At 42.5% G+C, this 22649-nt stretch overlaps 1 protein-coding gene across 2 annotated transcripts in view; it reads left to right on the top strand.

Moving 5' to 3' along the window:
- The first annotated feature begins 9771 nt into the window (after nt 1-9771).
- LOC133753167 (integrator complex subunit 6-like) overlaps nt 9772-22649 on the top strand; it is a 77148-nt gene continuing 64270 nt past the window's right edge. For both annotated transcript variants that reach the window (XM_062183573.1, XM_062183572.1), the window contains exons 1-2: nt 9772-10237; nt 10370-10447. In XM_062183573.1, coding sequence (XP_062039557.1) covers nt 10127-10237; nt 10370-10447 — 189 coding nt within the window. In that variant the 5' untranslated portion in view covers nt 9772-10126. The remainder of the gene's footprint in view (nt 10238-10369; nt 10448-22649) is intronic.

Here is a 22649-nt window from a genome sequence, read left to right as displayed (position 1 = left end):
TGTAGGCCCCTACCTCCCCAACCCTTGAATAAATATGTTTCTTCCTGGTACATCCAAAATATTCTGTATGTCCTCTCACATCACTTCATATAATTTTGCATCTGCTTTGTGAATTATCACACTAGAATGTAAGCTCTATAATGGCATAGACTGACTCTATTCTTGCTTTTATTCACCATTAGCATAGAACTTTCTCTGTGCTAAGCACTTCTATAAGCTTTTTATAAGCATTAATTCATTTAATCCCCATAACAACTCTATGAGATACTAATAGTGTTACTGTTACATATATGATGAAACTGAGGCAGAATGAGCTTCACTAACCTGCCCAGATCACAGAGCTAGTAAATAGCACATCTGGGATTTGAAACCCCAGATTGAAGCTCTGTATTGCCACAATATATTGTTGCTCCCCAATGGATCCTCATTGCCTCTAGTATAGTAGGCATGGGCAAGAAAATACTTGAATGAAAGAGAGAATGCCTAACTGAATAAGTACCATGAAAACAACATAGTTGGTTTTGGAGCCAGGGGAAGGAAAGGAGAATAAGATTAAGTTTAAGAGACAGTGAAAGTTCTATTGAATGGAAAAAAGCTAGAAGCACTCCCCCTAAGATCCAGAACCAGGTGTCAGTGCTGTGGTGCAGTAGATTAATCCTCCATCTGCTGCTCTGGCATCCCATAGGGGCACTGGTTCTAGTCCCAGCTGCTCCTCTTCTGTTTCAGCTCTCTGCTTATAGCCTGAGAAAGCAGTGGAAGATGGCCCAAACACTTGGGCCCTGCAACCACGTGGGAGACCTGGAAGAAGCTCTAGGCTCCTGGCTTAGGATCAGTCTAGCTCAGGCCATTGTGGCCATTTGGGGCGTGAACCAGCGGATGAAAGGCCTTTCTTCCTGTCCCTCTCACTGTCTGTAACTGTGCATCTCAAATAAATTTTTAAAAATCTTTTTTAAAGAAAGAACAAAAAAAGGTAATATTTTTTAAAAAAATAATTTCTGAAACCAGACAAGGATCTCCACTCTCACCATTGCTATTTAATATAGTCCTGGAAGTTTTAACCAGATCCATTAGGCAAAAAAAGAAATCAAAGGATTTCCAAACAAATTGGAAAAGAGGAAATCAAAGTATCTCCTAAATATAGGGGAACCAAAAGACTCCACTAAGAGACTATTGGGACTTTTTTATAAGTTTGGTAAAGTGGCAAGATATAAAATAGAGAAAAATCAATAGTCTTTGTATACACAGTGTCATGGCTGAGAAAGAATTTTCAAGATTAGTCCCATTCGTAATAGCTGCAAAAAGAATTAAATACCTTGGTATAAATTTAACCAAAGATGTCAAATAGCTCTACAATGAAAATTACAAAACACTAAAGAAAGAAATAGAAAAAGACACTAAAAATGGTAAAATCTTCCATGTTCATAGATTCAAAGAATCAATATCATCAAAATGTCCATACTACCAAAAGCATTTCATGGATTCAATGCAACACCAACAAAAATACCAATAATATTCTTCTCATATCTAGAAAAAATTGATGCTAAAATTCATATGGAAACACAGGAGCCCTCGAATAGCTAAAGTCATCTTACACAACAGAACAAATGCAGGGGCCTCACAATTTCTGATTTCATGACAGAATACAGGACAGTTATAATCAACACAGCCTGGGACTGGCACAAAAACAGACTTGTAGACCATTGTAACAGAATAGAAACTCCAGAAACCAATCCATGCACCTACAATCAATTTATCTTTGACAAAGGAGCAAAAATCAATCCTTGGAGCAAGGACAGTCTCTTCAACAAATGATGCTGGGGAAACTGTATCTTCACATGCAGAAGTATGAAGCAAGACTCCTACCTTACACTTCACACAAAAATCCACTCCAAATGGATCAAAGACCTAAATCTATGACCCAATGCCCTCAAATTACTAGAGAGCATTGAGGAAACTCTGTAAGACATTGGCATAGGCAAAGAGTTTTTGGAAAAGATCCCAGAAGCACAGACAATCAAAACCAAAATTGACAAATGAGATTACATGAAGCTGAGAAGCTTTTGCACTGCAAAAGAAATACTCAGCAAAGTGAAGAGACAATAGACAGAATGAGAGAAAATATTTGCAAACTACACAACTGATAAAGGGTTAATATCCAGAATCTATACAAAGCTCAAGAAATTCAACAGCAACAAAACTAACAACCCAGTTAAGAAATGGGCAAAGGACTTGAACAGGCATTTTTCAAGAGAGGAAATTCAAATGACCAACAGACACTTGAGAAAATGCACAGGATCACTAGCCATCAGGGAAATGCAAATCAAAACCACAATGAGGTTTCACCTCACCCCAGTTAGAATGGCTCTCATACAGAAATCAACACACAATAAATGCTGTTGAGGATATGGAGGGAAGGGTGCCCTAATCCACTGTTGGTGGGAATGTAAACTAGTGCAACCACTGTGGAAGACAGTATGGAGGTACCTCAGAAATCTAACTACAGACCCTACCATACGATCCAGCCATCCCACTCCAGGGAATTTACCCAAACCAAAAGGAATCAGCATCTGAAAGAATTATCTGTACCCCCATGTTCATTGCAGCACAAATCACAATAGCTAAGATATGGAATCAACCCCACTGTTCATCAACTGTTGACTGGATAAGGAAATTATGGTATATATACACTATGGTGTACTACTCAGCTGTAAGAAAAATGAAATCTTGTCTTTTGCAACAAGATGGATGCAACTGAAAACTATTACACTTAGTGCAATAAGCCAGTTCCAGAAAGAAAGATATCACGTGTTTTCCCTGATTCAAGGCAACTAATAGAGTACCTGAAATGTTATGCATTGGAGTGAAATAGACATTTAGAGACTCAATGAGTGTCTACAGCCCTTGTCTCTTCCATTGCGGAAATTTGTTGTTGTTGTTGTTGTTGTTTCTTCATACTATTTGTTGAACTCTTCTACTTAGCATAGGGTTAACTACCAAGATTGTCAAGTAAACTGAAAATAGATCTTTGTAAAAATTTAACAGTGGGAATGTGAGAGGTGGAGGAGGAAGAAGGGTTGGAGCATAGGTGGGAGGGAGAGTGGGGGAGGGGAGTGTTCTTAAATCTGTATATATGAAATACATGAAACTTGCATAACTTAAATAAAATTTTTTTTAAATGGAAAAAGGCAATTAAAGGATAAAAAATAGTCCGATGGGTACGAAGATTCCAGGAAAAATGGCAGGTGATGAAAAACAAGTTAGGTCAAGGTGGGAGAGCTCAGGACAGCAGATGACAAAGGAAAATATAGAACATATTATTGGGCTTGAGCAGGAACAGGCCACTGGGGAACACAGAGCAGTTTCTGGTGGAGTGCTGGAGAGAGAAACCAGACTGCAAGGGCTTGAAGAGCAAGTTGGGTATAGAGAAACAAGAGAGGAAAATTCCCCTCCCCTCAGAGACATGAAAGGCAGGCTGGGAAGATAGGAATCCAGGTAAGTAAGGTCTTTTGTCACGATTTGGTAATTGGGATCTTCTTAAAAGGAAAAAGCAGGCAAATCTTTGGAGAGTGAAGAGTCAGATTGGCATTCAGCAAAATAAAGTGTGTGCTATACAGAGATGGACCATACCATGGCCAGCTACATAAAATGAAAGCGTGGGCCAGCTGCAAACAGTTGTGCGAAGGGAACAGAGGCCAGGGAAGCAGTATTTGGTAGCAATTCTTTCCTAAGAGATGTCCAGTAATCCCAGACATGAAGTAGAGAAACCTGGGACACAGGAGCATGGGAATTGATTTAGGAGCTACTTGTGAAAGAAAAACAGATAAAGAACAGAGACGTGATGAGGGAAGGGGAAACTATTTTCAGGAGCTCACGAGTTCAAAAAGCATGAGAAAACTGGAAAGAAAACAGGATGGTTAGTGCAAATTATACAGCTGCAATGGGGGCGGGTGGGTGGAGGGAATCTGTTAACTAGCCAGAGGCCTGGCAGGAAAAACAGGCCTGAAATCTGGGAACATTTGGGAAGAGAATTTCACTGAGGGAGACAAATAGTGAGCAGTGACCAAAAAAAGAGTCACTTCATAATCAAGTATGAGTAGAAGAAAAGCGAAGCTGCCCAGACTGGTGAGTGGGGTGTTGGAGAGGGCACGAGGGGGAGGAAGGGAATTTGTTGTTAATTCAATGGCTTGGTCTGAAAGCATCCACTAGGGCTGAAACGCTTAAAAATCCCAGATCCACAGGAACAGAGAGCTGCTCCTGTCACGTTCCTGGGGTATAGGATGGCAGGCAGGGGACAACAAGATAGTCTGGGGAGCCCCAGGAAATGAACTTGGTAAGACAATGAAAGAAAGGAAATTCCTTCATATTCCACGATTTCTTTCAGCAATCTTTAATTGAGCAAGAGCTTGCAGCAAGCATTGATTATAAGCTCTGCCTGCTCTCAAGGAGTTTACATTCTAGTAGGAGGAACAAAGTAGAGGCACAAACAACCTACAACACAATGGAGCTGATGTTCTGTAGCAGAGAAATATGTAGAAAGGGATTTGGAGGTGTGTAGTGATGGTGTGTACCAAAGAAATGTAGCAAAGATGTCTACATAAATTGTAGCATAATACAGAGTTAGTTTTCTACCAGGAACTGAAGAGGAGAGGCTGTGCCCTGAAAGCCTGGAGTTTGGTTTGATTTGAATAAGTCCATACATCTATTCAATGATTGTCTTTTATTTTTAAAGATTTATTTGTTTACTTTAAAGGCAGAGTTAGAGAGAGAGAGAGAGGGAAAGATAGACTCTTCCATCCGCTGATTTACTCCCCAAATGGCTGCAACGTCCAGAGCATTGCCAGGCCAAATCCAGGAGCCAGGAGCTTCTTCTGAGTTTCCCAAGTAGGTGGCAAGGGCTCAAGCATTTGGGCCATCTTCTGCTGCTTTCCCAGGCACACCAGCACAGAGCTGGTTTGGAAATGGAGCAGCAGAGATGCTCCACGTGCCCATATGGGATGCTGGCATAGCAGTGGCTTAATGGGCTTTGCCACAACACCAGTTCCACGTTTTCACTTTTGTACTTTATAGTGAGTCCCAGATAGTTTTCAGACTCTATGTTTACATTATTTTGATTCCATTTGAACCACACCAAAAAGTGCCCTGGTAGAAAAAAACGAAATGTGTTAAAAGTTATGCCTGTGAATGGGAAGAATATATCTTACCCAGAGGTCTACCCTGTTGGACCTACATATGTTCAGCTGCTGGAGAATTTTAGGGCTGAAATTAGTTGTGCTTCCCTATAGTGCTGGTAACTTATTTTAAAAAACATTTTCAATAGCAGTCACCTTGGAGGGACTTTGCTGAATGTGTTGTATTTTTTTCATTTTATTTAAGCTATACAAATTTCATGTATTTCCTATATACAGATTCAGAAACATAGTGATACTTCCCACTCTACCCTCCCTCCTGCCCATGCTCCCACCCTTCTTCTATTCTGATTATAAAAGTGATGCAGACTCATTGCAAAAATGTTGGAAGGAAAGTATAAAACAGACTTTTTTATGTTCTCTTGAAAGATGGCTTGTGAACTCGAGTATACCATGACTCAGCAGTCCTTATGTGCACACACACACACATATATACACACACACATACATAAAACCATTTGTGGTGGAGGGGCCAGCATTGTGGAGATATAGAATAAAAAACTTCTGCCTGCAATACTGGCATCCCATAAGGGCTCTGGTTTGTATCCCGATGGCCTCACTTTTCATCCAGGTCCCTTCTAATGGCCTTGTAAAAGGAGCAGAGGATGGTCCAAGTGCTTGGGCCCCTGCTACCCATGTAGGAGACCTGAATGAAGCTCCTGGCTCCTGGCTTTGGCATGGCCCATCCCTGGCCATTGCGACCATCTTGGGGAGTAAATCAACAGATGGAAGATCTGAGTCTCTCCCTCTCTCTGTGTCATTCTTTCAAAAAAAATAAAAATAATTAGTGGAGGGGCAGACATTTGGTGCAGTGATTAGGTTGCCACTTGGGATGCGTTAAGTTCAACTCCCAGCTCCATTTCTTAATATTATTTTTTTATAAGATTTATTTACTTATTTGAAAGACAGAATGATGAGAGAGGGGAGGGACAGAGAGAAAAGTAGATTTTCCATCCAATGGTTCATTCCCCAAATGCTCTCAAGGGGCCAGGAGGAAGCCAGGAGCCAGGAACTCCATCCATGTCTCCCACGTGGGTGGCAGGGGGCCAAGTACTTGGGCCATCTTTTGCTTCCTTCTCAGTGCCTTAGCAAAGAGCTGGATTGGAACCATAGTAAACAAGACTCCAACTGGCACTCTGATATGGGATGTTGGAGTCTCACATGTGGCTTAACATATTGCATCACACAGGCCCTTGGTTTTTCCATAATGTGTATTTTCCACAAACTTTTTAAGATCTCCTCATATTAATGGATATACACATATATGTATTTGCAACAAAATATAAATTTCTAATAACAAAGCTTTTAATTCTTCAACCAAAGGATCATCTAAGTAACCAACTAACCCATCTCATTTATTTGATGGATTAAAAGTGGTATATTTTTACACAGGATTGACTTTAATCAAAACTGTGAACAAAGCAAAGGTTATTTCCAAGCAATAATCCCATCCTCATCTAATCTAAGGCATAATTCTCAGATGGCCTGCATGATCTTCATTGCTTTGTGTTATGTCCCTGCATAACCAATCTCCTTTTCTTGAGTGTGGATGGGACCTATGACTCGCTTCTGATCAATACAATATGGTAATGCGTGTCATGGTCAGGATTATGTAACATGATATAAAGCTCCAGTCCAGAGTGAGAGATCTTCCTGGCCAGGAAGTAACAGCTACGCTGTGAACAGCCAATAGAGAGGGCTACATGTCTGGGAACTCCAATAGCAAGGGGCCCTGAGGATGGCCTGAAGCCTCCACCAGTAACAGTTACAGGGGAATAAAATCTGCCATCAATCTGCATGGGACTGGAAACTGATTCTTTCCCCAGGTGAGCCTCCAGATGAAAGCCCAGCCTGGCTGACACCATGTTTGCAGCCTTTTGAGATTGAACAGAGAACTCAGCTAAACCCAGACCCCTGACTCATGGAAATCCAGACAGAATAAGTGCCTGTGATGTTTTATACCACAGAATTCATGGTAATTTGTTACCAGCAATAGAAAAACCAACACAACAGCCCTTGCTAGTCCTGTACTTGAGTACCATAGCACATATAGGCAATGCTCTTCTCCAATAATATTGGTAAAAGAGTGGAAATTGAAGCTTCAACTGTTTTCTTCCTTATTGCTTTGTTAATGCCCTGCATTCTAACAGACTGGCCTGAAATTTACCATGCACTGTACAATCTCTGGCTGAATTTCTTTAAAATATGTATTTATTTATTTAAACAGCAGAGTGACAGGGAGAGAGGGAGAAGCAGAGGGAGAGAGGGAGAGAGGGAGGGAGGGAGGGTGCTGGTTCACTCTCCAAATGGCTGCAATGGCCATGGCTGTACCAGACTGAAACCAGGAGCCAGGAATTCAATCTGTATCTCTCACGTTACGTGGGTGGCAAGGACCCAAATACTTGAACCATCATTTGCTGCCTTTCCAAGTGCATTAACAGGAAGTTGAACAGAATGCAGAGTAGCTGGGACTCGAACAGGCACTTGGATATGGGATACAGATGGCCCAAGCAGCAGCTTAACCCACCCTGCTAGCTGAATTGTTGTTTACACCAACTCTTTCCAACCCAGATTCCATCCCATCCTTCTTTGTGCCTTGTCCACAAAAACTTTTGAACTTCTAAACCACTAGACCATTGCTTTCTTTGTTTTTTTTTTTCAAAAATTTATTTATTTATTTATTTGAAAGTCAGAGTTACACGGAGAAAGAAGGAGAGGTAGAGAGGTAGAGAGGGAGAGAGGGGGAGAGAGAGAGAGAGAGAGAGAGAGAGAGAGGTCTTTCATCTGCTGGTTCGCTCCCCAGTTGGTCGTATCTGCCGGAATTGCACCAATCCAAAGCCAGGAGCCAGGAGTTTCTTCCAGGTCTCCCACATGGGTGCAGGGTCCCAAGGACTTGGGCCATCTACTATTTCCCAGGCCATAGCAGAGAGCTAGATCGGAAGTGGAGCATCCAGGACTTGAACCGGGGCCTATATGAGATACCAGCACTGCAGGTGGTGGCTTTACCCACTATGCCACAGCACCAGCCCCTGGACCATTGCTTTCATAGGATTTTTTATTTGTGTCACTTGTTTGCCCTGGATCCATTTATTTCTATGTGACCTCTTGAAAACTTATTTCTATGAAAACCTTATTGAGTGTGTTTATGTAATATATGTACAGGACATATGAGGATACTTCAAAAAGTTCATGGAGAAATAGAATTAAAAGGCAAGTTTATTTTGCTTCAGAAATTTTTGAAATCCACACATAGTTTTTTTATAACACACCTTTTCCATGAACTTTTTGAAGTACCCATATGTGTATACTACATTGAATGTAAATTTGCATATATAGGATGTGAATATAAAATATATAGATTAGGGGGCCGGCATTGTGGTGTAGTAGGCTAAGCCTCCGCCTGCAGCACCAGCATCCCAAATGGGCGCTGTCTTGTGTCCTGGATGCTCCTCTTCTGACCTAGCTCTCTGCTAATGGCCTGGGAAAGAAGTGGAAGATGGCCCAAGTGCATGGGTCTGTGAACCCTTGTGAAGCTCCTGGCTTCGGATGGGACCAGCTCTGGCCATTGTGGCTATTTGGAGAGTGAGCAAGCAGATGGAAGACCTCTCTCTCTGTCTCTCCCTCTGCCTGTAACTCTACCTCTCAAATAAATAAAATAAAATCTTAAATATACACATAGATAGATTATACATATATATACACTTGTATGTGATTTTCTCTCCTTAATGAAATGGAAAAGTCACTGAAGTCCAACATTCCATGTTGTCCACAGCATACCGCTAAGATTACACATCTTAATATTTTAAAATTGTGCCACATAAAGTAGTTAGCCAAGTATCTTTGGCCTCTTAGTTGAGCTTTTCCATAGAGCCAGACCTGAGAGCGTCTCTCATTGTTACCCTAATGGTAAAGGCTATGCAGACACAACAGTGGTGGAATTATCACAGGCAAGCCTGTGCTTCAAAGAGCTCAAGGAAACTGAAGAAATCTGTACATATAAAAAGCCAGTTTCAGTTACTGTTTAATGTTTAGTGGGTTTTTTTTTTCTAAGTAGATATATGTGGAGTGCAAGGCCAACAGACATCACACAAATACTGATCAAGAACAGGGACAGAAATGTAAAGGAATGCAAGTCAGTCTGGCCAGGAAAAAAGTTTGCTGCTTCTGAAGTGTGTGTGTGTGTGTTTTCTTGGTCTTAGCGACTGGCATGGTTGATTGATTGCAGTTTAGCAACGCATTTTCTGTGCAGCCTTTTTAAGTATCTGCTTCTGCACTTCTGTACAACTGTTGCTCAAATTCACCCTTTCTTTCGAATCGCATTCTTTGAAGAGCAAGAGAAAATCCACTCAAACTAATAACCCTAACTACTTCCAATTCCTTTAAAGGAGAATCCTAGGGAGGGTCCTTAACATTTCCCACTTACCCCTGCTTGGGTTCTAACTTCAACTCCCAGGGTTCGCCCAAGTCCCTCCTCTTGCCCTGTCATCTAATGCATATGCAAATATCACATAATTGGCAGCCAATGGCGTGGGCTCTGGTCACATGGTGCCCATGGTAGGTGAGCAGACAGAACTTGTGTGTCGGTGAACAGAGAGGGCTCTCAGTCTGGGGCGAGAGCGCTCTAGTGAGCGCGGACGGATGCTTAGGCAGTAGTCCTGGCAGCGGCGGCGGCGGCGGCTGCAGGGGTGGCAGAAGAGAGGAAGGAGGAGGGCCCGAGGGCTCCACACGCTCACACTTTCAAGTTCCCTTAGAGGGAGAGGAGGTGGGGCTGCAGAAAGAGGAGGCCAGGAGCCGTCCAGTCCGTCCCGTCCCATCTTCCCCTCTTGCTCTTGCTCCCTGCTCCCTGGCTCTGCGAGAGTTGAGGGTTCGGGTAGCCATACGTGGCAGTGAAGGCAAGAGTGCCAGGAGAGTGGGGAGTGGAGCCAGGGGTGCGGGGGAAGATGCCCATCCTGCTGTTCCTCATAGACACGTCCGCCTCTATGAACCAGCGCACTGACCTGGGCACCTCCTATTTGGACATTGCAAAAGGCGCCGTGGAGTTATTCTTGAAGGTAAAGGGAGGGGAGGGGAGAAACGGGGAGAGAGCCTGAGGCACTGCAGGGTGGATTTAGGTGATTCTGTAACGTTTGTGTCGTCCCCCTTCCTTTCCATTGCGACCCCCTCTGTCATCCCTCGCCCCGCAGCTGCGCGCCCGCGACCCAGCCAGCCGCGGCGACAGGTACATGCTTGTCACCTACGACGAACCTCCGTACTGCATCAAGGTAAGGGGGTCATCAAAGGGGGGGGGTGCGTGGGAAGCGGGAGCATTCAGCGGACGCTGCTTGTTTCTCCTGCCTCCGCCCGTGGCGGTCCTGCGTCGCCTGGTGCTAGGTGGGTGGGTGGGGGTGGTAGCGCAGCGGGCGGGCGGAGCGGTGTCGTCTTTGGCGGCTTCCGAGTAGCGGCCGCGCTGAGGGCCAGGGAGAGGCTCGGGGGAGGGGCAGCTTCAGGGAGAAAGCGCCGGAGAGTTTAGCTCGTGGCGCTGCGACCACAGCCGCCTCAGAAGATGGCGGACATTTTGCTTTTGTATGAGCCAGCGAAAGGGAGACTGAGGGCGCTGCTGAGATGGAAAGGAGGGAGGGGAGGGAGAAGAGGGGAAGGAGGGCCTGAGACCCGGAGGGAGGACGCGAGGCAGGCCCGCCCCTTCGGGGCGCCCCACGCGCGGTCGCGGCCCAGGAGGCGGGTGGAGCGGGAGACTCCGCCCCGAGGCGCTCGGGCCGCGCGGGCTTTCCTCGTGCCGGGCCCCTCCCCCGGCCCCGCCCCGTCTCCCTGAGCTCCGCGGGCTCCTCGCCCTTCTCCGCCTTCTCTCCGCTTGCTCCCGCCGCCCTGCCCTTCCTGCTTCGAGCGTGGCAGAGCCCGCTGCCAGCCTGCTCACGCCGCACTCCTGCTCTTGCCTTCGGGCCATGCCAGCGCACCCCCCCCCCCCCCCCGCCGCCCCATCGGAAATCTGTCCGCCGAGCCAGCCCACCAGGCACCGAGATGCTCTGGGCGTTTGTGTGTCGCGGGACTCGTCAGGTTCTGCCCAGCTCTCATTGGAGATCCCAGAGGAGCAAAGGCGTGGGGTCAGGCAGGAATGCCAGGCAGAATCCTCTAGGGAGGGGCAGCGCTTTTAGAGACCTGGCCTACCTATTTACATCACAAATGAGGTTTGTGTTAGCTACTTAGGGATTTGTCTAGGGACGAGAAACTGAACAGAAATCGACTTAAAGCAGTGATGTGGTCACAGTCAACAATATGCACCGCATGGTTCTGACCTACAGGAGAAAAGTAGGGAGGAGTAGGCCTCCGTGGAGTAGTTAACTTATGTTCCTATGATGAGCAGATAAAGACCTGCTCTGTCTGCCATGGTTAGATAAAAGAACTCAAACTGTTCAGTCAACCTGCATGGGAGTTCTGCTTGCATATTGAAAAAGCTTTTATCATAATCCTCCATGTCTTTTGCTGCACTCCCCCCCCCCATTATCTTAATGAATAGTGCTGGGTAGGCGCAGTCTGGATGTGTTGTGAACCGTTTCAGTAGAGGAAGGCATTTTTAAAGGAATTTATGAGTACGTTAGATTCTCAGGTCACAGCAAATGCATGAAAATTACTACAACACAGTTCTCATCAACTCCCACGTTAATATGCTATTAATATAAAGAGAGCAGTTTCAATATATTCCATATATGCGATTCTTAATGGGACCTACCAAACTGAAGTTGGCCAAACTCCGTGTTCCTTCAGACTTAAAGAAACTTCTTGAAACTCTGAGCTTCCGTTAGTAATTTCATAAATATGTTCCCCTTAAAACCAATCTGCTTTTTTGAAAAAAAAAAAAAAACAAACCTTTTTTATTGACTTGAAAGAGTTACTGAGAGAGAGATAGATCTTCCATCCACTGGTTCACTCTCCACATAGCCACAAAGGCCAGGATTGGGCCAGACTGAAACCAGGAGCCAGGAGCTCCATCCAGATCTCTCACGTGGGTGCAGGGGCCCAAGCACCTGGGCCATCTCCACCGCTTTCTCAAGTTTATTAGCAAGGAGCTGGATGGGAAGTGGAGCAGTGGAGACTTGAATCAGTGCCCATGTGGGATGCTGGCCCTGCAGGCAGCAGCTTTACTCCCTATGCAACAATGCGGACCCCAAAGCCAGTCTGCTTTTGATGCTTTGTTTTTGCTTTTTTACTTACCTAGTTAGGAAAAAAAATGAGCAAGTAGACATTTCAAAGTGCCATAAGCTTTTTCAGAATGTCAGCTTCCCAAACGGTGTGATTGTCCTTTTCCACATAAAGAAGCAGATGTCTGTACATCCTAAGTCTGAACAGCTGCAGTCTTTGAGGACCAATAGTGTACCGCTAAACCATTTGTGATGTGGGGCCATTGGAAGAAATGGTCCTCGAGTTTCAGTCAAAGATGAACTCTAAATCAGTATGACTTTCTTTTTGGTTCAAAGAAACTATGTATTTAGCAGTTTTCCAAATGCCAAAAGATTGATAGTTTAGAAATAGTTTTTGGTTTATAAAACTTATATGCAACGCTTATGAAATCTTTGGAAAGGAACACACTTTTTAAAGATGTATTTACTTTTATTTGTTTTTAATTTATTTTATCTGAGAGGTAGAGTTACAGACAGAGAGAGGGAGAGACAGAGAAAGGTCTCCCATCCACTGGTTCACTCCACCAAATGGCCACAACAGCAGGAGCTGCACCGATCTGAAGCCAGGAGCCAGGAGCTTCTTCCGGGTCTCTCACGTGGATGCAGGGGCCCAAGGACTTGGGCCATCTTCTACTGCTTTCCCAGGCCATAGCAGAGAGCTGGATCAGAAAATGAGCAGCCAGGACTAGAACTGATGCCCATATGGGATGCTGGTGCCACAGGTGGAGGCTTAGCCTATTAGCCACAGTGCCAGCCACAAGATGTGTTTATTTGACAGGCAGAGAGAGAGAGAGAGAGAGAGAGAGAGAGAGAGAGAGAGAGAGATTGTCTGTTTGCTGATTCACTGCCCAAATGACCTCAATGGCTGGAGCTGGGTCAAGCCAAAACCACTAGCCAGGAACTTCTTCTGGGTCTCTCATATGGGTGGCAGGGGCCCAAGCACTTGGATAATCTTCCAGTGCTCTCACAGGCACATTAGCAGGGAGATGGATTGAAAGTGAAGCAGTGAGAACTTGAACCTGCATCCATGTCAGGTGCTGGCATCACAGGCAGTGACTTAGCCCATTGTTCCTCAGTGCTGGCCCCAGGAAAACATTTTTAACAGCCATCATAACATCATCTTTTTAGCCCTGTAATCACAGTGCACCTATTTTGTATTCTGCTTTTCCCACCTACTTTAGTCCATGAATGATTCCAATTTACCACATAATCTCCCCATACATAAAATTTTTAGTGTCTCTGTAATTTATCCATCTTATTTGAGAAGCTCCAGATAGTTTTAAGAAACAGAGGGAAAATGTTGGATGTGAAAATTTCACCTGTTAGTTCTGTTTACCCTACTTTATTTACTACATTTTTCCTAAACCAACAACAAAAAAAAGAATTGAGTTTCATCTTTTTTCTCCTATGTAAGTCAAGTATGAAAAGATAAACTTTATGTGCCATGTTTAGTTATTAATTATTCACTATCTTCTTAGTCTTTATTCAAGTTTTTCATTTTATTCTTAGATAATAGCTATGTGTTCTAGGAAAAGGTTACCAGCCTTAATAATATTCTTGTCATTATATCAACTGTACCTGAATTACTAAAGATATGCTATATTTTTAAAGATTTATTTATTTATTTGAAAGACAGAAATACTGAGAGAGAAGAGAGAGAGAGAGAGAGAGAGTGAATGAGAATAGAGGTAGAGATAGAGATATCTTCCATCTGCTGATTCACTTCCCAAATGGCCACAAAAGCTGGGGCTGGGCCATGCTGAAGCCAGGAGCTTCTCCAGGTCTCCCACATGGGTGGCAGGGGTCCAAAGACTGGGCCCATCTTCTGCTACTTTCCCAGGCCATTAGCAGGGAGCTGGATCAGAAGTGGAGCAGCTGGGACTCAAACAGGCACCCATATGGGATGCCTGTGGTGGCTTTACCTGCTACACCACAGCACCGGCCCCAATATGCCATATTTTGTTAGCATTTTCTTTTTCTGAGTCTCTTTTTGGTCATTTCCTTCCACCCACACGCTAACCCTCTAAACCTTCTCTCAGTTTTTTTTTTTTTTTTTTTTTTTTTTTTTTTTTTTTTTTTTTTTTTTTGCTTTTTGCTTTTAGGATCTGACCAGATTGGTCACTCTGAAATTTTAGAACATCTGGTGATTTTTCCCTTAAAATCAAGTCTTTCACTCTCTAGTAGCTAACAGCCATCTATGTCTGTTTTCTGTTACTCTAGTTATCATATAGGTTTTTCTTTGATTGTTAGCAGGAATCTTATTTCCTGCTTAAAACTTGACTCTTCACTAAGTCTTGGTCCTTTCAATAGAGTGTTGTTAGATATGCTTTTATTGGTAGCTTATTATTCTGCAGAGTAATTGAGTATATTTTTCAGTTTCTCTATGGTTTATTTCTTCTAAAATAACTGCTTTCTTCTCACATCTTTGTTATATACAACTCCAAACACTACAAAATGTCTTTTATTTTCTTTTTTTTAACTTTTATTTAGTAAATATAAACTTCCAAAGTACAGTTTATGGATTGCAATGGCTCCCCCCCCATAACTTTCCTCCCACTCATACCCCTCCCATCTCCCACTCCCTCTCCCATTCCATTCACATCAAGATTCATTTTCAATTATCTTTATATACAGAAGATCAATTTAATATATATTAAGTAAAGATTTCATCAGTTTGCACCCACACAGAAACACAAAGTGTAAAATACTGTTTCAGTACTATTTATAGCATTACTTCACATTAGACAACACATTAAGGACAGATCCCACATGAGGAGTAAGTACACAGTGACTCCTGTTGTTGACTTAACAAATTGACACTCTTATTTATGGCGTCAGTAATCTCCCTAGGCTCTAGTCATGAGTTGCCAAGGCTATGGAAGCCTTTTGGGTTCGCCGACTCGATCTTATTCAGGCAGGGTCATAGTCAAAGTGGAAGTTCTTATTTTCTTTTTTTATAAAAAATTTTATTTTGAAAGGCAGAGTTACAGGTGTGTGTGTGTGTGTGTGTGTGGAGAGAGAGAGAGAGAGAGAGAGAGAGAGAGAGAGAGAGAGAGAGAGAGAGTTCTATCTGCTGTTTCTCTCCACAAAGGCTAGGGATGGGGCAGGTGGAAGCCAGGAGTCAGGAGCTTCATCTGGGTCTCGCATGTTCTCCATGTTCTGCTGCTTTCCTGGGTGCATTAATAGAGAGCTGGACTGGACATGAACAGCCTGGACAGGAACCAGTGCCCATATGGGATGCTGATATTGCAGGCAGCAGCTTTACTTGGTGTGCCACAATGCTGGCGCTGTACATTTTATTTTGTACCAGAATATTCATTTCTATGGGTGTTGTAACAGGCATGCGTTGTACATTTGATTGGGAGAGATTTCTTTCTTTCTTTCTTCCTTAATAGGCATACAAATATTCCCAGTATATCCACTTACAAGCTCTGACAATAAATCTTGTTGTGAAAAGTTACTGTGACAGGAATTTTTTTTTCGCTAATGTATACTGTGGAGTATGTGAATATAGTATTTCACCAAAGATGTAGTAACTTTTTACTGCTTACCCTTAGCATATAGCTGTGTGTACTCTTTTAAAATTAGTCATACCTGTTCCTTGCAGTCAGCATTGCCTGGGAGAAATTAAGTTTGATTTGGGAACCATATAAAAAGCATATGAAGTGCAAGCCTTGTGTGCTACATCTGTTTTGTTACTTTGTAGACAAGTTTTATACCTACTCTTACAAGTTAACACTACATTTGTACAATGGTGCTTTTAGTGTGCACAGCTAGTATGAAGCCTGTTTAATATTTTTAAATTGTTGATGTAGCCTTATAAGACTAATAATGTGGATTTTAGAAAGTATTGTGTGTGAATTTTTAAATATATAATAGTTCTAATAGTCTTGGCTGGGGTTCTGCTGTCTTCTATGTTCTGTTTTGCTATGAATCATAATTTCCTTTTATTCAGTGAGGGAGAAGTAGGCTTTTCATTGCTACCAACTTGGAAGAAAATAATGCATTAGACAGAGGTATATATGAATATTAGTATTCAAGCTAGTTTTATGTTTGAAACTACTTTCTATTTATTAAGGGAAATTATTTTTAACACAAAATGAAATAATTTCTCTAGAAATAATTGAAAAGTGCATAAATAGTGGTCAGAGATTTTTGTTAATAAATAGGAAGAGAATTTTCAAAGAAATATCCCAAGTCTGTGGTTTTAAAACCCACAGCATTTGAAGAAGTCAAATTTGCCCTTGAGTGTTGCTTTTTTACATCTTTGCCAACATGTGTCAGAAAAAGGTAAAATTTTGGCTTACACATTTATCAAGTAAACTTCCAAGTTTCTTAAATGATATCTGCTATAGATATCATTGGCATTTTAATGAAGACAGAACTTTTTCATATCATCGTGAGTATATTTTATGGGTCTTCTTTGGACAAGGAGTAACTTTTAGGGAGCCTTTCAGAAGCTACAGGAAGAGTTATTGGTGAAGTAACAGCAACATGGCCTATGACAGCAGTTTTAGACAATGGAATAGACTATGAAAATTCAAAATGCCACAGAGACATGCATTGACTTTTCTGATACATTATTTTTCCTATGGTTTTGCTTTCTTTTTCACCTTCCTTACTGGCCCTCTCAGGCATGTGGGTTGTTCTGAAATAAGAAAAGGGAAGAGATAATGGGATAGGCCTAGGTCTCTGAGCAAGAGTGTAAGTAGAATTTTCAGACTAGGAACCAGCTGAAAGATGATTAGAGAACGCTGTCAAAATTGTGGAGGCTAGGTTGGGTGTTTGGCACAGCAGGTAAGATGCCACTCACATCCCATATTGGAATGCCTTGGTTCAAATCCTGGCTCCACCCCTGATTCTAGCTTCCCGCTAATGCACACCCTGGGAAACAACAGATGACGACTCAAGTAGTTGAGTCCCTGCCACCCAGTGGGAAACCCAGATGGAGTTCTGAGCTCCTTGCTTCAGCCTGACCCAAATCTGGTTGTTGCAGTCATTTGGAGACTGAACCAGTGGATGGAAGATCTCTCTGTGTCTATCTCTATTTCTTTCTCTCTCTCTCTGCTTTTCAAAGAAAATGAGAATTTATAAATAAAAATGTTTAAAAATTATTGCGGCCCTTCTGTTCTTTAGCCTCAACCTGTCTTGTATTCTTTCCACTCTTTTTTTTTTTTTTTTGCTCCTTGTTCCAACTTTCATCATTTCTCACCTGAGTCATTGTGACAGAAGCCATTCGGTTGTTCTCCCTACTTCTGATTGTGCTCTCCACTGGTTGTTCCCTCTCATTGCCACAAAGTTGATAATTCATAAAGTAAGATGAAGTAAAATTAAATGTATTTCCTTTATGAAAAATTCTTCAGTAGCTTCCCATTGCATTTCAGAATAAAATCAAAACTCTTTGGCCTGGCCTCAAAGACCTCGTGATCTGACCCTGTCTTACCTTCCCACACTTATCTCTCCACTCTGTTCCTTTAAAAAATATTCTCTTACATGATTATTTATTTGAAAGACTGGGAGTGGGCTGGGAGTCAGTTCACTTCCCAGATTCCTCCAACAGCTAGAGTGGACTCAGTCAAAGCTAAGACCCTGGAACCCCTCTGAGTCCACCATGTGGTTGCAGGGACACAAACACTTGCATTGTCATCTAATGTATTATGGTCATCTACCCTTAATTTGCATTAGCAGGAAGCTAGGTTGGAATCCAAGTAAGGACTCAAGTCCAGACACTCCAATATAGGATGTGGGTGTTCCAAGTAAGGGCTTAACCACTGCCCCAACACCTGCCCCATCTCTTCTCTTTTTAATAAATATTTTTAAGCTTGTTTCTTTTTTAAAGATTTATTTATTTATTAGAAAGTCAGGTTACAGAGAGGGAGAGACATCTTACATCCACTGGTTCGCTTTCCAAAAGGCAGCAATGGCCAGGGATAGGCCAGGCCAAAGCCAGGAGCCAGGAGCCAGGAGCAAGGAGGTTCTCCAGATCTCCCACATGTATGGCAGGAACCCAAGCGCTTGGGCCATCTTATGCTGTTTTCCAGGCCATTATCAGGGAGATAGATCAGAAGTGGAGCAGCCAGGACACGAACCAATGCCCATATGGAATGCCGGCGTCGCAGGTGGCAGATTTACCTGTTATGCCATATCGCTGGCCCCGAAACTCATTTCTTAATCTTTATTATTTTTAACACTGCCAGCTTTATCTATCTAGTTATACCACCAAGTGGGTAGCAGGGCTACTTAAGGTACATAAGCCATCACTTGCAGCCTCTCAGGGTGCACACTGGCAGGAATCAGGAGCAGAGCCAGGAGTCAAACCCAGGTACTGGTCCCAAGCTGCTGCTTAACTGCTGCACCAAATGCTCCCTCTCTCTACTCTTCTCTTCTCTTCTCATGGACCTCAGGCTCTAGCCACAGTGGAAAATGAAGTTTGAAAGCCAGTATGCCTGTTGCTTCTGTGTCACTGTTGATGTTGTTCCCTCTGCCTGGGACACACTGTTTGGCTTGATACACCTCAGTTCTTCATTCTGCATTCTCAGAAGTCATCTGGCCTGTGTGCTCCACCCCTTCTCTAAACTGTAACAACTCCCACAGTGATCCCTTAACTCTTTGTCCATACCTTAATTATACAGCATTTAGCAAAGTTATTTGATGAGTATTATTGTTCATGTTTTCCTATCTAATGTGAGTTCTTTGAACTTCTATTCGTACCCCTAGTACCTAAGGGAGTGCCTAGGTTTTAGTAGATAATCAGTTAATGGGAAAAAGGTTTCAAGTAATATGTAAATGTGAAAGCTACTCAGTTCCCCTCCCGGCCTCCCATTTACATTACTCTTCCTCAGAGGGTGCACACTGTTAACTATTTGATATGTTTAATGTTTATTACAACCAGCATTTTATATATGTTCAAGTTTATAAAACAATAGAATCATAGTCTTTTTTACAAGATAAATGTATAGACTTCCTCTTTTTTCTTTTGTTTATTGAAGTGTAAGTTATATATAGCAAAATACATGAATCCTAATGACTTGATGCATTTTATGTTTATACATTCATATAACTACCACTGCGAGCTCTCTCTCTCCCTGAAGGTATCTACTGATTTGACTTTTTTTGTAAAGACTTATTTTATTTATTTGAAAGGCAGAATCAGAGAGAGAGAGAGAGAGAGAGAGAGCGAGAGCGCGCTTCCAGCCACTGGTTCTTTACCCAAATGGCTGCAGTAGTTGGGGCTGTGCCAAGTCAGAATCCTGTAACTCCATTCAGGTCTCCCATGTGGGTGATAGACTCAAGTACCTGGGCCACGATCCACTTCTTTTTCTAGACACATTACCAGGGAGCTGTTTCAGAAGTGGAGCAGCCAGAAGAGCCCATGAGAGTATTGTAGGCATGGAAAGCCAAGATACCATGAAAAAGAAAAAAAAAAAAAAAGAAGAAGACCGAAATGAAAGATCTCTGTGAGTTAGATCCCAGTGGAAAGAACAGGGCCATCAAAGAAGGAGGTACCTTTCTCTGAAGGGAGGAGAGAACTTCCACTTTGAACATGACCCTATCGGAATAAGATCAAAGTAGGCGAACACTAAAGGCTTCCATAGCCTTGGCAACTCATGACTAGAGCCTAGGGAGATTACTGACGCCATAAACAAGCATGTCAAATTCTTAAGTCAACAACAGGAGTCACTGTGTACTTACATCTCATGTGGGATCTGTCCTTAATGTGTTGTCCAATGTGAAGTGATGCTATAACTAGTACTGAAACAGTATTTTTTACACTTTGTGTTTCTGTGTGGGTGCAAACTGATGAAATCTTTACTAATTATATACAGAATCTATCTTCTGTATATAAAGATAATTGGAAATGGAAAAAAAAAAACCAACCTGGTGTTAAATTGGAAATGGCATAGAAAATTAATTAATTTTTTAAAAATATCATGTAGGATCTCTGTCTTTAATGTGCTGTACACTGTTATTTAATGCTATAACTAGTACTCCAACAGTATTTTTTCACTTTGTGTTACTATATGGGGGCAAACAGTTGAAATCTTTACTTAATATATACTAAACCGATCTTCTGTATATAAAGAGAATTGAAAATGAATCTTGATGTGAATGGAAGGGGAGAGGGAGCGGGAAAGGGGAGGGTTGCAGGTGGGAGGGAAGTTATGGGAGGGGGGAAGCCATTGTAATCCATAAGCTGTACTTTGGAAATTTATATTCATTAAATAAAAGTTTAATAAAATAAAAAAAAAAGAAGTGGAGCAGCCAGCACTCACATGGGATGCTGGTGTCATAAGTGGTAGTTTAACCACTGTGCCATGGTGACGACCCCTGGTCTGAATTTTAGTACCATTGTAGTGATAAGATCAGAATGGTGTTTCAAAAAGACACATCTGATAGCGAATTGCTCCCATAGCAATTTAAGCACTCATTTACCCTATGTTTATGGAGCTCTCCCTGTGCACTAGGTTTCTTTATAGGGGCCTATGGTGACACAAGAAAGACCTGGCCTAAGAGGGGACCAGAATACTAAAACACAAGTTGCTAGTCATCAAGGGTCTTGAGGGTAGTCGCTGGGAAAAGATGATGGGAGAAGGGGCTTGGAAGCATGGGGGATGTCAAGAGGAGAGGCCTCTTAATCAAAGCAGATGAGAGAGGGAGCAGTGTGCAGGACTCTAGGAGGATTCAGTTTATTTGATGAAAATGCTTGGCAAATGGGCTTTGAAACCCATACATTAAAGTTTGTACATTTCTTCGAGGATGAAAAACTATTAGTTAAATTTGAAAAAAAAAACAGGGCAAGGTTTGTTGTCTGTGTGCTTGTTTGCTTATTGAAGTGGCCTCGTGGGGAGGGGAGAGTGAAATGTGTGGGAGACACAGAAGGATGCAGTTGAGGTTGTGTAGTTGTGCGTTGGTGCTAGCTACTTGAGAGCTTTTGGCTTTAGGGCTGGACTTGGAGTGGAAGGATGGCAGAGAAGAGGGTACATGTAAGGAGAAGGCAAATACTTTGCTTTTCCATTTGCTTTTGCTTGAGGAAAATCGTTTAAACTGCTTAGAACACGGAGTTCTCAGTTTCACAGTGACCAAACATGGCAGCTGTTCCAAATGTCAGGGAGAAATGTACTTCCTAGAGAAGGACTGGAATTGAAAGACTCGTCTGTATGGGACGGGTGTGTGTGTGTGTGTGTGTGTGCGCGCGCGTGCGCGCACATGTGAGAAGAAATAAAAAGAACCTACTTATTTAATTGAAGTCCTTACCTGAGGAAAAAAAAAAACTCTTTGTAACCAAGGCTTCCTCTTCCCTTTTATTAAGACTGTGTAAATGAGAGATCCAGGCGGGCCCTTTGTGTGTGTATTGGGAGCTGGAACACATTCTCTCCTGGAAACAATGTTGGAAATGGTGATTAGGTTCCCAGACCTTCTTCCCCAGGAAAGCCTTTTTAACCCTTAAATTCACTTAGCCATAGAACTATTGTGTTCATTATTGTTTCTCCTGGGAACTGTGTTTGGATTTCCAACTAGATTTGTTTTAAAAAAATCTTTCCCGCCACCCCCCCCCCACACACACACACACAACCTTCTTCCTTGCATCTCTGTGTGGCCTGGTACTTCCAAGTGAGGGGTAGGGACATTGTAAGAGCTCTAGCAAAGAGAATGAGGGCTGAGATGGCAGTGGGTGTTAGCATAGCTCTTCAAATAAGCCAGTTTGTCATGTGTAGACTGCCTATATTTACAGTGTTCAGCACAGCATTCACTAGCCATATGTGGGTATTAAGCACTGAAAGGGTGGCTAATCTGTGAATGGGTGCTCTACCAAACAGGATATAATTCAGTATTTTGGATATATTAGATTATTATTACTATTATTAATTGTGTGTTTCTTTTTACTTTTTTAAATGTGGCTCCTTGAAAGTATAAAAATACATATGTGGTATGCTGTATATCTCTATTAAACAGAAGTGTCAGCCTATATTCTTTCTTAAGATATTTTATGATGTTTATATCCTAGAAATTGTTTCTGAAGGAGGATCCTGTCTCTTGAAGTTCTGTTTAAAAGGAACACTGCCATAAAGGACTCATTTATGCATGAAAGGTTATCATACAGTTGACAGCTGATAGCTTAATAATCCTTGGCCCTGGACTAGAATATGAAAGCATCCCATTCTTGTTCGTATTGAAAGCCAGTTCAGTTGCTTAGACATTTGGATGCAGTTGGTGATCCAACTGGTTGGGTTAGAAGTTTTTTGTTTTTTTTTTTTCCTGGCCGAGTACAAGGGACTATATATGTGTGAAC

This window comes from Lepus europaeus, chromosome X (genome assembly GCF_033115175.1).
Source record: "Lepus europaeus isolate LE1 chromosome X, mLepTim1.pri, whole genome shotgun sequence".
NCBI classification, from domain to species: Eukaryota; Metazoa; Chordata; class Mammalia; order Lagomorpha; family Leporidae; genus Lepus; species Lepus europaeus.
Note: the sequence above shows the minus strand (reverse complement) of the source record. Positions and strands in the feature narration are given on the sequence as shown.